At 44.4% G+C, this 14,701-nt stretch overlaps 1 protein-coding gene across 1 annotated transcript; it reads left to right on the top strand.

The window, feature by feature from the left end:
* The first annotated feature begins 2,342 nt into the window (after positions 1-2,342).
* On the top strand, positions 2,343-4,295 carry LOC135820287 (uncharacterized). The gene has a single exon (XM_065333604.1). It carries the CDS (start codon positions 2,343-2,345, stop codon positions 4,293-4,295), a length of 1,953 nt encoding a protein of 650 aa, XP_065189676.1.
* The last annotated feature ends 10,406 nt before the right edge of the window (positions 4,296-14,701 follow it).

Genomic DNA, 14,701 nt, shown 5'->3' with positions numbered 1-14,701 from the left:
TCCCAGGATATGCCTGAAAAAAAGGAGAATTGAAAAATTTATAACATCCTATGCTTTTTTGCCGTCAGATACGGATAGCGCCAGGCGTGACACAAACAAACAAACACACAAACAAACACCAAACGAGAGAGCTTGGAAGCTCAGGGCCCTACGCTATGCTTTTTTGCCTTGATGACCTAGACAAAAAAAAAGCATAGGGATGTTATAAATTCTTTAAAAAATTCCTTATTTTTAAGACACAACCTGGGATTCGAACCCGCACTATCGCGCGTCCTGCATGCATCCCCCGATACACTTCGCATACATACTAATTCTTCCAAGTTGTTTCACATTGTGATCTTGCATTTGAAAGCCCTATTTGAGTTACAGGTCGTCCCCCGCTAATACGAGTCCGGTTAGTACATAAACCCCGTTAGTACATAAGAAATCTCAAGTCCCGGACGAAATGTGGTCACTTCCATACAAATTTTGTCGGTTAGTACATAATTCGTTAGTACATAAACCCCGTTAGTACATAACATTTCTCCGTACCCGCATGTCACCTACCTCAATAGTACATAATTTATTGGTCTTTTAGCCTTCCAGTGGAGGCACATCGTGTTCTAGTTTCTACTTGTGGACGCAATTGGCTCAGAAATCAGAGCGCACATCACAACCTACAAAGCTCTGTTTTTTCCGAGTGACTGTACAGGCGCGGCTGGGCATGTATCATGTAAACTGTAGAATCTTCGCTAACTCTGACCGTTATAACATAATTTTTATGTTATATCGAGGGAATCAAGAATATCTCGGTGCCTATTCATGGTAGCAAGAAACACTCAGAAAAGTTGAAAAAAGTGAAAAATTCTGGTACACAAGCAAGTTATGTACACTTTCGTTTAGTACATAAACCCCGTTAATACATAACATTTGTCAAGTCCCAGAGATTATGTATTAACGAGGGACGACCTGTATATGCATTGTGGCCAGCCGTCTTTGATGGCACGGTACGGTAGGGGATAGGGACGGGACAGGTACGATCGAGGGTAATACGACACCGTCTCCCGTACCGTACCATCAAACACAGCTGGCCACATACAGCTGCCCGCAATATTCAAATAGGGCTTTCAAACGCAAGATAATAACGTAAAGCAACTTGGAAGAATGGGTATGAATGCGAAGTGTATGGGGGAATGCATGTAGGGCGATAGTGCGGGTTCGAATCCCAGGATATGCCTGAAAAAAAGGAGAATTGAAAAATGTATAACATTCTATGCTTTTTTGTCGTCAGATATGGATAGCGCCAGGCGTGACACAAACAAACACACAAACAAACACCAAATTAAAGCTGTGTGGACCCTGGCTAGCGCCAGACGTTACTGAAGTAACGTCTTCTGCATAGCTACGGGAATTAAAGCTGTGTGGACCCTGGCTAGCGCCAGACGTTACTGAAGTAACGTCTTCTGCATAGCTACGGGAATTAAAGCTGTGTGGACCCTGGCTAGCGCCAGACGTTACTGAAGTAACGTCTTCTGCATAGCTACGGGAATAATATTATATTATTAGATACAAATGGAATGCACCAAATTGTCGGGCATGGCCCATCTTCAGGGTGAAAAACCATTCAACTAAAGCCAACAAAAACTGAAACCAGTATATACTGTGTGCTGCGGGGGTGATGGAAATGTTTGCATGTGTGGAGGGTAGCAGCAATGGTGAAGTGTGTTGGTAGAAAGGGAAGGAGCGAAGTGTGAATATGTGTTAGTGCGACGTGAAGGGAAGGCACGAGAAGTGTGGTTACCAGCAGCAATGGTGAAGTGTGTTGGTAGGATGGGAAGGAGCGAAGGAAACAAGTGGAGAGCTGTGTCTGTAAGTGAGGTATCCTGTAATGTGTGAGTGGCTGCAATGGAGTCTGCGAGTGCTAAGAAAAGTTTATCCTGTTGGTCCAGATCGCACTCTCCCCTGGGAATTGGTGAAATGTAGTGTTGTCTAAGAGTAGGTGTTCTGTCAAATTCCTTACAGCCTGTCGACATAATGGTGTTATTCCTGGATGTATTTGGAACTGTTCGAAGACTACGCGTCTTTTTGGAGCCGCCGTGGCCAAACAAGAGACCCGTTTCCAGCAACTAGTACTGAATCAAATCATAAAGGACAAGTTCACCTGCATAAGACGACTCACAGACAGGCAAGCATCTCTGCGATGGGAAGTCCACAGGAGGATGTTGCCAGGCAGAGCGACATGGGTGACAGGCCATTGCAGTCGAATAAGCGAGTGTGTACGGGAGGACGAGACGAGGCGACTGAGAAGGAAGTTGGACTGTTTGGTGAGGAGTAGGGAGGCATTGGCAGAGCAGGCCTCAGCTATGGATGCCCAGAATCGGAGAAATAGAGTTGTGATTGAGGAAGCGGTGGAGAGCGAGGTGCCAGAGGTAGCGAGAAAGGTGATGGAGCTTGGACCAAAGTTTATTCCTGGCAGACGCGTGACGAAGTCAACAGTACAGCAGGCGGAGGTGGGTGTGGAGAGACTGGCGTTCGGTCTTAGGTGGAAAGAGGAGGCGGAGAAAAACCGGACGCAAGCAGCTTCTCATCAGACGGATACGGGGAGGCCCGTGCGACATCTAGACAATGACACGAGACTGAGAAAGATTGCAACCACGACCAAGAAAGCGCCAAGCATGGATGATGAGAAGGAAAACGGATTAAGGAGACTGAAGGGAAACATCATGAGACTGTACAAGAGAGAGGCAGACATTAACACCTCCAATAACGGACGTCAACTAACGAGAAGGGAGAAGGAGGCCCTCTCCACCTTACGGAGGAATGAAGGAATCGTGGTTAAGCCATCTGACAAGAGTAAGGGATTTGTAGTGATGTCTCGTGACAGTTATGTACAGAAAGCGAATGTCATGTTGGAGTGTCTGGATAGTTATGAGCGCTGTGATGTGAAGGTAGAAGACCGTGACAACCACACACGCAAGAAAGTCGCTGAGATCACCCAACACAAGCAACCACAACCACTCGCCAAAGCCATTCTTATACATAACTCGCGACTGAGCCTATTCTACAGTCTACCCAAAGACCACAGGCCAGGTCTTCCGCTGCGCCCAGGTGTGTCTACGTGCGGTTCGTCAATGGATAATGTCTCCTTGTTATTGGAACGTATCCTCAATCAGTTGTTGAAGTTCGTTCCAGCACATTTGACCAGTACAAAGGAGTGTATTGACGTGTTGAGTGATGTTGGTGTTCTTCCCGATGATTGTAACATTGCCTCACTGGATGTTGTCTCGTTGTATTCTAACATACCAGTTGTCGAGAGCATTGATGTCGTCATGGAGTTCTTGGAGTTGCATCGGAAGGAAGTAGATATGTTTCACCTGTCACTGTCGGATGTTCGGGAGCTCCTGTCAGTCGTGTTATCGTCCAACTACTTTCAATTTGACGGTGTCCAGTACAGGCAGCGGAAAGGCCTGGCAATGGGCAACCATCTCGCACCCCCAATGGCAATCATTTTCATGTCGAAGCTCGAGTCGGAGGCGATGGCTATGTTTCCGTGGAAGCCTCGCTTGTATCGTCGCTATATCGATGATTGTCTGGTAGTATGGTGTCATGGTCTTGTCAAGTTGATGGAGTTCGTGCAGTACTTGAGCAGCAGACACCCAGACATACGCTTCACAGTGGAACACACCCTGCAGAATTTCTCGCACACAGTCAACTACCTCGACTTGTCTATCTCTGTGGCGAGTGGTGTTGTGCAGTGTGAGTTGTTCGCTAAGCCCAGTCATAGTGGTGTCCATCTATCGTACGAGTCTTCATTGCCATTGTGGGTGAAGCGTTTGGTTGCCCAGGAGCAGTTTCGGCGCGCAAACAGCAACGCGTCAACCGACAGGGAGAGGGAGCGGGGAGAGAAGAAGATCGAGACATTACTACGAGACAACGACTACCCACAACACGCTATTCAAGCAGCCAAGCACCATGCAAGCACACCAAGACCATCATCCACCAGACAACGACAACAATCGTACACATCCATCATCAAACTGCCCTTCGTCAATGATCGTTTGGCACGTGATGTTCGTCGTACGGTGAGGTCTTTCAGTAAGGATGTGCGTGTGGTGTTCCAGTCCGGTCGGTCACTAAGGGACATGTTGGTATCGTCATCATTGTCCCGTCCTGAATGCCCGAAGGAAGTGTATAAGAAGAGAAGAGGAAGGGGGCGACCAGTTGAATGTCGTGCATGTGATGCTGGTATGGAGAGTGGTCAATATTTGTCTCAGGCTGTTATCTACTCGATGTTATGTGCACTTTGCGCCGAGTAGTACGTTGGCGAGACCGAGCGAACTGCAAGGAAGAGATTTGAGGAGCATTGCAGAGAGGCCAAAGCGCAAGCGCTGGAGACGCCATGGGAGAACACTATGCAGAACACCACCCAAAACAAGCAATCACATCTACACCAATCACCAACGCATCAATTCTCGCCAAGCAGTCGTCCCTTGTGAATCGTCGTATACGTGAAGCAATGTTCATCCGTGATAGACGTCCAAGTGTTAACAGGGATCGTGGCTGGAGACTGCTGGACACAGTGTGAAATTATTGTGTCAGGTGCTGGTGTTGTAAATTGTGGTCGACTGTGACGTTGTGAATATATGATACGCTCCTTCCTATCCTACCAACACACTTCACCATTGCTGCTGGTAACCATACTTCTCGTGCTTTCCCTTCACGTCGCACTAACACATAATTCACACTTCGCTCCTTCCCTTTCTACCAACACACTTCACCATTGCTGCTACCCTCCACACATACAAAGATTTCCATCACCCCGGCACCACACAGTATATATACTCGTTTCAGTTTTTGTTGGCTTTAGTTGAATGGTTTTTCACCCTGAAGATGGGCCATGCCCGAAAATTTGGTGCATTCCATTTATTATTTAATAATAGCAATGAAAAGTATGAATGCCGCAAACATCACCACGCAACATGACAATTTGTTCAAGGTTTGGTTTTGTGTGTTTCCAAAATCTTTAGTTGCGTATTTCCACTGATGATCGCAACGTGAAAATCGATTTTGGAAACACACAAAACCAAACCTTGAACAAATTGTCATGTTGCGTGGTGATGTCTGCGGCATTCATACTTTTCATTGCTATTATTAAACTTTTATCTCCACGTAGATTATTTCCATTTATTATTATTATTATTATTATTATTATCAAATTTTTATCTAAACACACGGCGAGGAGACAATAATTTGATAACCGCAATCAATAAAACTAGCTGAACCGACATTTGTGTACTTTATTCATGCAATGTAAAAACTGTGGAGACGATGTGCAATAAAACGATGAAAATATGAAGAAATGGTGTAGGGAAAAAAATATATGGATTCAAACAAGTTTTCGTACAACACTCATCAGGAATCGTCGTTGTACTAAAGGACACTGAAACAAAAATTGAACTATTATAGAAAATCTAAGTTAGAGAAATAACACTGACAGCTGCATTAACACTACAAATGCCGACTCAAAAAGACCCACCTTGCATATCAGTAGCTCCCACACCAACACCAACAACGCAATCTACAGCAACCACAACTAATCCACCATCCAAGCCCACAATTGAAAGACCAAGACGATCAACAGCCAACTACAACAGAAGCTACGCACTCAGCGGACAAGGGCGAAAGGAGGGACGTGATAGCAGGGTGACGGCCGAGTTGAGTTCAATGGACCCGGTCAGGCGGGATGGACGAGACAGAGAGAGTACAGAGGAAGCGGAGGATGGAGCGGACGGCGGAGGGAGCAGTGAGTCGGAGAGCAGTGATGGGAGTGATGGTGAGAATGCCGGTGAGAGTGTTAGTGTTGTGCGTAGGTTTCGTGGTAGCAAGTCTTCAGTTTACAATCATCTGCTAGCTAGTCCTGATTGTTGCAATTCGTATTCCGACTCTTCGTTCACTGTATTGTGCCGTGGTCGTCATGGTTATGGACTACAGTTAAAAGTGTTGGAAGCTATCTATCAGCGTCTGTATAAGCCTAATTTGTGTGTACAGAAAGATAGTATAATTGGGTTGAAATTGTTCAAGTAACGTGTCGTGTTTAGTGCGGCCAAGCTTGGCCGTTAATGTTCTAGGTGTAATGTACTGCTGTTATGTGTTATCACGTTGTCTTTCCTTCTTTTCTCCTTTGTTCATTTCTCGCTTTGATTGTTAAAATTCACACTTGTAAATTTCACTGTTGTTGCTCTTAGTGTTATTTCTCTAACTTAGATTTTCTATAATAGTTCAATTTTTGTTTCAGTGTCCTTTAGTACAACGACGATTCCTGATGAGTGTTGTACGAAAACTTGTTTGAATCCATATATTTTTTTCCCTACACCATTTCTTCATATTTTCATCGGTTTATTGCACATCGTCTCCACAGTTTTTACATTGCATGAATAAAGTACACAAATGTCGGTTCAGCTAGTTTTATTGATTGCGGTTATCAAATTTTTATCTAATACTATTTATTTTTTTGGAAGTGAAGTGAACTTATGCAGCGAAGGGACCGTAGTTGGAGAGTTTGAAGTGAGGTACCCTGCAATACTAAATGTAGAACAGAATCTAGTTACAGTGATGGAGAGTTACTCTTAACTCGTTTACATATGTCCTTTTTCTTTTCTACAATAATAATAATAATAATAATAATGCGCTGACGAGTCCACAAAGGACGAAACAGTTTTGTCCGCAGATTGAGTATTTCGCTCCTGCTCTTGTTGCAGTTGAGCACTCTTGCGTGGGGTAGTATATTATTATTATTTGTTCTTTTACATCGGAAGAATAGCAGTGCAGCTGCACAAATATGAAGAGGCCGATGGGACCAAAAGAATTTATACAGTGTACACACACTTGAGAGGGACGAAAAGCGATTCTTCTGTAACTCTGAGTTTCACGGTTTTAACCGATCATCAGACAGCAACTTGACTACAATTTTCAGAAGATAAGATTGATATAGGCTGCAAGCTTGGATCATAGCGCGAATGGATGATCCGGGCTGATAGTGTAATTATAAAAGTGATTGCGTGAGTTGGTTGATAGGGTGCAAAAATAGGCGCAAAAAAGAATACACTTTAGGCCTAGGCTCATGCAACCACATGTTCTTCTGAGGGAGGCAAGAAGAAGAACAATGGGGTAATTATGAGCAGCACCTCACCTGCGACTGCGAGTAGTGAGAAGGTTATGTGACGCCTGATGGTGAGAATTTTGAGAGGTAGTACTTATTTTCTTGCCTGCACTTGCTAACTAGCTCTGATCTTTTGTTGATGTTGACACGCTTGTCCGCGTGAAGGATCTCCAGCTTCTCTCTTGGGCACAGAGGACAGCGCTTGGTTATATTACTGTAACCTGGAGTCTGGGCGATAACTGACCAACCAAGACTGTACTCGCTGTTTTGACGCTTCGGGTTCCAGACACACCTTGATAGTTCTGTGCTCCTCTCATGTCTCTCATGTCTCAATGATGTTAGATGGTTGCCGTATCTCTTCTGGAATTCTGGCTCCGTAAGGCCGATATACTCTTTCTGTCTGTCCCCTCCGGTTATTTGGACGGTTGCCTTGTACACAATAGAGCTGATTTGGCAGTTGCCGTCCATCGGACACTGCGCTTTGTCTCTGCAGTTGCATCGTCTTTCCTTGGGCTGTCCATCGTTGTTTCCACTCTTCCGTTTTTAAACTGAGTTGCTGTGTGACTGGACCATTGCAGAAATATTCGGCATACAACTATAGCTTACTTTAACTGTATTCTGGTTGAAGATCTTGTGTAGTTTGGATCCGGCGGGGAAGTGTATTTCGATTAGTCGCAGGAATCTCTGCCCAATGTTTGTGGCCACTGTCTTGCTGAATGGCGGGTTGTACCAGATGATATTTCGTCGCCTGTTTTTCTTTTTCTTGCTTGAATCATTGTCTCTCTCTTCCAAGTACTCTAGTCCTTCGGTATATCCACTGTTCCTAAGCGCGCTGTTGTATAGCGGTGCGGCTTCTCTGAACGCATGGTGGTTGGATGAAATATCGGTTAGCGGCCTACTAATAGCTTTCGGTATTTGCTTGATGATTGTTGGCGGATGGTTCGATTGGCTGTGGACATAGACCGGTGTATCGTTCGGTTTTCTATACGGACGATATGTTCCGTCTGCTAGGTTCAGCGTCATGTCCAGAAAATTCACAAACTTCATACCGGTGTCGATGGTTAGTCGTAGTCCGAGGTTGTTGAATACCTTGCAGACTGTCTTCCTCATTCGATCTGCGTCGCTGCCTATCACGTCTCGTAGCACTGCTAGGCCGTCATCGTGGTACTGTCCGACGTCACTGCTGTTGATTTCGTGTGCAATCTTAGACAGTGCTTACGTCCCAACTAGCTCGCATACTTCGGCACCGAGCTATTAGTGTAAATGTTTAGATGGGGTGATAAGTGGTGAACATAAAGAGAAAAGAAGAAAAACGTATGCTAAACCTGGGCAATATATAGCTGATGAGAGAATAAACGTTGCCAACGTTGTCAAACAAAATTGCACGATATCGTTCAAACAAAACTGGATCATCCAATAAGCGCCTAAAACCACGATCGAACTGAGAGGTAAACAAAGAGTTTTTCAACTCATTAGGTAGAGCATTAAAAAACAGAGCAGCACAAAGCACAAAAGATTTTTGACCAAGTGTTGTTCTGCATTTTAAATACGAGATATCATGTGTGTCGCGACTACGCGTGCTCCGGATAGATTGCGGGGCTGGGAATAACGATGCAAATATAGGCAAAGGGTGAAGAATATGATTAACGAGAATGAACTTCCCAGTTGAAACCAGAAAATAGTAGTCCAGGGGCTTATAGCGCCTTTGCTGTTGGCGTTATGGAAAAAAAGAATAAAAAATCAACAAAAACAGCCACTTGAATTTAACAGGTGTGATTTGGAAGATGCGAAACCTGGAAATTGGGAAAATACCTGTATTTATGCACAAGATATTTGCAGTTTCTCTCCAATAGGCGTGTCAAAAGATTGCTAGAAAACCATCTGTGAAGGGTGGGGACAAAAAAGAGGATTGAGAGATAATCTCATTGCCTGGATGAGCCATATGGGAATCGAACCCACGAAATGTGCACTGTACACGGGGCATAACCCGTAGGTTTATGTGCTCGAGTCAACTGCTGTACATAGCTGCCAAACAACAGCTCAGTTTTACACACAGGCAATTCATGTATTTAAACATGACATCGGTAAGTATGCAGAACTGGGATAACAATTGGTATAAAGATAGGCAAACTTGAATTTCCTAAGACATACAAAAATACGCGAGGTGACGCTAACTATTCCACAGACCACCGCTACAGTGAAACCAATGTTCATTAAAGTGTTTGTTCGGTTACTTCTTGAAGTGAAATTCACTTAAAACTGGTGGAGGAGATGGTCTGAGGTGGCACCCATTTCCAGAGAGCGCTGTCACAATCTTCCCCGAAACTATATCTTCCCCATGTCATTTTTTCACAGCCGCACAGGGCTAATAGCTTTCAATTTGCTTTGTTCAATATTATTAAAACACAAATGGAGTGTTGTACGAAAACTTGTTCGAATCATCTTTTTCCATCGCTTTTTTCTTTTTATATATATTTTTCCTCACCATTTAGATTGTTTTTGCATCGTCTCCATCGCTTACATTGATATTGGAGTTATCCAAATGTCACTTCAGCTCGTCCTACTTATTGCCATACAAAAGGAATGCAAATATTATATTTTAGTTCAGATTCCAGGGCCACGTTGAGGGGCCATATCCCACTACCCATTGCTGCTTCTGTACTTGTTTTAAGTTTGGATCCCGCGCATGGACAGAATGGGCAAGAAAATGTGAAAAAATTGTAAATGCATTTTTTTTACTCCTGGGTGGCTCGCACACCGTGGCACTATGCCGGAATGTGGAACATTTCCGGCCTGGAAAGCCTGTCAGTGAGGCGCAAGAACTTTTAAATCATGTCCAGAGGCCCAGCATAGTGGCTGGAGTGTGTGGTGCAAATTTCACTCAAATCAATTGAAAGACACCAAAGTTAAGGTCAAATCAATGTCAAAATTATGATGTCAGCCCTTGCTCTTCCCCCTGCTTCAGATCGGTATGGTCTTTTTTCTTAGTTTTCTAGGCTTATATCGTTGGAACTCTCTACCTGCTGACATTTGCCTATGCACATCTGTTTCTCGCTTCCTTAACCTTGTATTTGCACAATAAGGGTACCGTGAAAGAAGGCCTAAGGTGAGCACTCTTGCGTGGGGTAGTGCCTTTGCTGTTCGCGTTATGCAAAAAATACAGAATACACAAAAATACCCTCTTGAATCTAGCAGGTGTGGTTTGGGAGACGCGAAACCTGGAAATTGGGAATATAGTTATGCCCAAGATATTTGCAGTTTCTCTCCAATAGGCGTGTCAAAAGATTGCTAGAAAACCATCTGTGAAGGGTGGGGACAAAAAAGAGGATTGAGAGATAATCTCATTGCCTGGATGAGCCATATGGGAATCGAACCCACGAAATGTGCACTGTATACGAGGAAATACCCGTAGGTTTATGTGCTCGAGTCAACTGCTGCACATAGCTGCCAAACAATAGCTCAGTTTTACACACAGGCAATTCATGTATTTAAACATGACATCGGTAAGTATGCAGAACTGGGATAACAATTGGTATAAAGATAGGCAAACTTGAATTTCCTAAGACATACAAAAATACGCGAGGTGACGCTAACTATTCCACAGACCACCGCTACAGTGAAACCAATGTTCATTAAAGTGTTTGTTCGGTTACTTCTTGAAGTGAAATTCACTTAAAACTGGTGGAGGAGATGGTCTGAGGTGGCACCCATTTCCAGAGAGCGCTGTCACAATCTTCCCCGAAACTATATCTTCCCCATGTCATTTTTCCACAGCCGCACAGGGCTAATAGCATTCAATTTGCTTTTTTCAATATTATTACAACACAAAAGGAGTGTTGTACGAAAACTTGTTCGAATCATCTTTTTCCATCGCTTTTTTCTTCTTATATGTATTTTTATTAGTGCAATTAGGAGTATCATCGATGCAGACATGGCCAGACAACAACGAGTTCATGGAATTTTTAAGGATTTTTATGTTATTCAAAATCGATTTTCGTGTTCCGCTCACGGAACCGAGTGCACAAGGCCCGGGCATATCATTCACTAGAGATAGAAAGAGTGTTTCTGAAAGAGGATATAGCCCGGTCCTCGGACACACTTCGTACTGTACAGTCTGAGTTTAGAGGATTGTATCGTGCTGCTCGCGCGTTCCTTTCAGTCCATGACTACCTTCGATTTAGTTCCCTAATTGCTGCAAATGACAATAAACAACAAGTCAAGTTGATTGCAAAGTATGAGAAGAATTACAAGTGGTTACGCGTAAAGCGATTTGGTTCGCTCCACATGAATACGGATACAATTATTAACCGCGCTAACATCCAGCTTACTACCGTCCAAAAGGAACTACTTTGCCGAGGCACGGACTTCGGTATTCCTCCAAGCAGCAACAAGAAAGAGTTCATCCTAACAGAATTTGAATTATTTCACAAAAAACTCATCAACCTTACGCCAGTATCTAATGCCCAACAAGCCGTATGCACTGCCAGTGTTAGGGCAATAGCGGAGGAGCATGCCGAGAAGCCTCCTGATCGCAGCACATTCTCCTTATCTCGTGAACATCTTAAAACTCGCCAGGAACTCATTAAAAACAATGCGATCATTATCACCCGACCTGACAAAGGACGGGCCACAGTCATCCTCACTAGAGAGGAATACCTTTCTAAAATGGCAGTCATCCTTGATGATACCTCGAAGTTCTCAAAATTAGGCCCAGTCGCGACTCATGACAACACCGTAAAAGTAGAGAAGAACCTAGTTACGTATCTCAAGCGACTAAAAGCCGAAAAGGAAATTACCAATGGCGAGTTTCTTAAAATCAAGCCAATGGGTTCCATCCGTCCACGACTTTATGGCTTGCCAAAAATACATAAAACCAATTGCCCTTTGCGACCGATACTATCAATGGTTTCATCTCCACAGTACAGCATTTCTAAGTGGCTCTGTGTTATTCTCGGGGTCGTACAAAGTTATTACTGTACGCGCACAGTGAAAGACAGTTTCCAGTTTGTAGATATCTTGCGCTCTCATCAGGTTCCCGCTAGTGCTCATATGTGTTCATTTGACGTAGTATCATTGTTCACGAACGTACCATTGGATGAGACAATCGATATTTGTGCTGATGTACTGTATCGAAATGATTCGGTAGATACTCCTTGGTTGTCGGAGACAGCCTTCCGTAAGTTAATGTCCTTGGTCACTACTGGCGTAGAGTTCTCGTTCAACGACATAATGTATCGGCAGGTGGACGGTGTGGCCATGGGGTCCCCCCTTGGACCCGTTTTGGCGAATATATTCGTTGGATACTGTGAATCCTTGATCAATGAGTCGATGTGGCCTAAGGTATACGTTCGTTTCGTCGATGATTCTTTTACATATTTTGATTCCGTTGAGCAATGTGACACATTCTTTCATCATCTAAACAACCTACACCCAGCGCTTAGATACACATGTGAGCATGAGCATGACAACAAACTCGCCTTTCTGGATGTGCAGGTAGAAAAATCTAATAACAGCGTCGTAACATCAGTCTACCGAAAGCCCACTTTCACTGGGCAGTACATCGTCTATGATTCATATTGCTCACATCAATACAAAGTGAACCTGGTACGTAACCTGGTGGGGAGAGCAAAGCGGCTCTGCTCTGAAACGAAGCTCAACGACGAGCTGGAATTTCTCAGATCAATATTCCTTAAGAATGGATACCCACATGACTTATTGAACAAAATACTGAAGCAAGAATCTAATAACAAAGATACATTCACAGGTCCTCGGAAGTGTCCTATCTACTTATGCCTGCCTTGGAAAGGCAACGCGTCTGTCAGCATGTCCAGAGCTATCAAGACCCTAGTCAATAAAACATACTTTGCTGCCCACTTCATCCCCGTGTTCACCACGGTACGTGCGTTCATGGTGAGGAAGGATGTCCTACCTCCCCAGCTTTCAAGCCATTTGGTTTATCTCTTTGAGTGCCGGAATTGTGCTGCCCGGTACGTTGGTAGGACTCTTCAACACCTGAACGCACGTATCAGACAACATGTGCCGTTGCACTTATTACCACCAGCAGCCAGAGCAAAGAGGCCAAAGCGTGGTAGGCCGTGTAAGAACCCAGTTAGCTCAGTAGACAAACACGCTGTGCCGACAGCGCCGCCTGTTCCCGTGCCACCACCGGCCCCACCACCTGGGGTGCCGTGGGTGGCTGGGGCTGGGGTGGGTTTGCCATCATTGACCTGGCCACCACTTCTCGACCCACTGCAAACGGCAGCGGAGCCTACTCTAGCACAACATCATCGTCCTGGAATGGAGGAGGGGCCACCGAGAGACACTGAACCTTCACCTCGGCAGTTGCCCTTGCCTCCGCCTGAGCCACCCCCTTTACCTTTGGTGACTACCGAGACGGTGGTCCCCCCGGTGCTGGGATCCACGGTGCCGACTGTGTCTGGACAGAGAGGGAGATCATCGACAAACCAAAATGAAACCAATATCCTCACCCATAGACCCAGAAGAAGCACAGCAAACTATTCACTTGAAATTTATGCACGGAATGGACTTGGCCCACGCAAAATGGACAGTGGAAATGGGTGTGCAGTAGCAGAGAACCCAGCAACGGTGACGCGGAGCAGCGGTCAAACGACTTGTGATGCTGGTGGAGATGATGGAGCCATGTTGGAGGCTGATAAGGAGTGCAGTGAGACTGAGCATCAAACGGATGATGAGGAAGTGACTGATGATGATGATGGTGGTGATGAGGACGATGATGATGAAGATGAGACGGAGGACGAGGATAAGGCGGAGGAGGTCGAAGGAAAGGAGCGGGATGAGACGGAAGAGAGCGACGTGAGCAAAAAGTCAGCTGTATTTTGTCACTTGTTATCACGTCCAGATTGTCTTGGTGTGTACGATGATTCTCACTTTTCTGTTTTGTGCCGTGCAAATTATGTTAAGCAGTTGAAGGTTCTGGAAGCTGTATGTATTCGTGTGCATAATCCTGTTCTTTGTAAACAAAAGAAGCATGTAGTCGCGCTAAAGTTGTTCTCGTAGCTGGTTATCAGATGTAAATGTTGTGTCATGTTGCACTGTATCACCTCTTGCTTTGTGGCTGCACTCAGTTATACGTTAGCACTATGTTTGACACCTATTATGTAATGCTGTAGCACTTCCTTTGTTGTTCACACTTTTAATTAATTATGCTGTTATAAAATGTTCTATTGTTGTACACAGTACCCTCAGTTCCGATACTATTCACTGATGAGCGGAACACGAAAATCGATTTTGAATAACATAAAAATCCTTAAAAATTCCATGAACTCGTTGTTGTCTGGCCATGTCTGCATCGATTATACTCCTAATTGCACTAATAAAATTGCTTTCTCCACGCCGACTCTTTAAATATGTATTTTTCCTCACCATTTAGATTGTTTTTGCATCGTCTCCATCGCTTACATTGATATTGGAGTTATCCAAATGTCACTTCAGCTCGTCCTAATTATTGCCATACAAAAGGAATGCAAATATTATATTTTAGTTCAGATTTCAGGGCCACGTTGAGGGGCCATATCCCACTAC

Source organism: Sycon ciliatum, chromosome 6 (genome assembly GCF_964019385.1).
Source record: "Sycon ciliatum chromosome 6, ocSycCili1.1, whole genome shotgun sequence".
Lineage (NCBI taxonomy): Eukaryota > Metazoa > Porifera > Calcarea > Leucosolenida > Sycettidae > Sycon > Sycon ciliatum.
Note: the sequence above shows the minus strand (reverse complement) of the source record. Positions and strands in the feature narration are given on the sequence as shown.

Bases quoted from the DNA above. Each gene is read 5' to 3' on its own strand.
- LOC135820287 (XM_065333604.1), top strand. From the start codon at position 2,343: ATGGATGCCCAGAATCGGAGAAATAGAGTTGTGATTGAGGAAGCGGTG.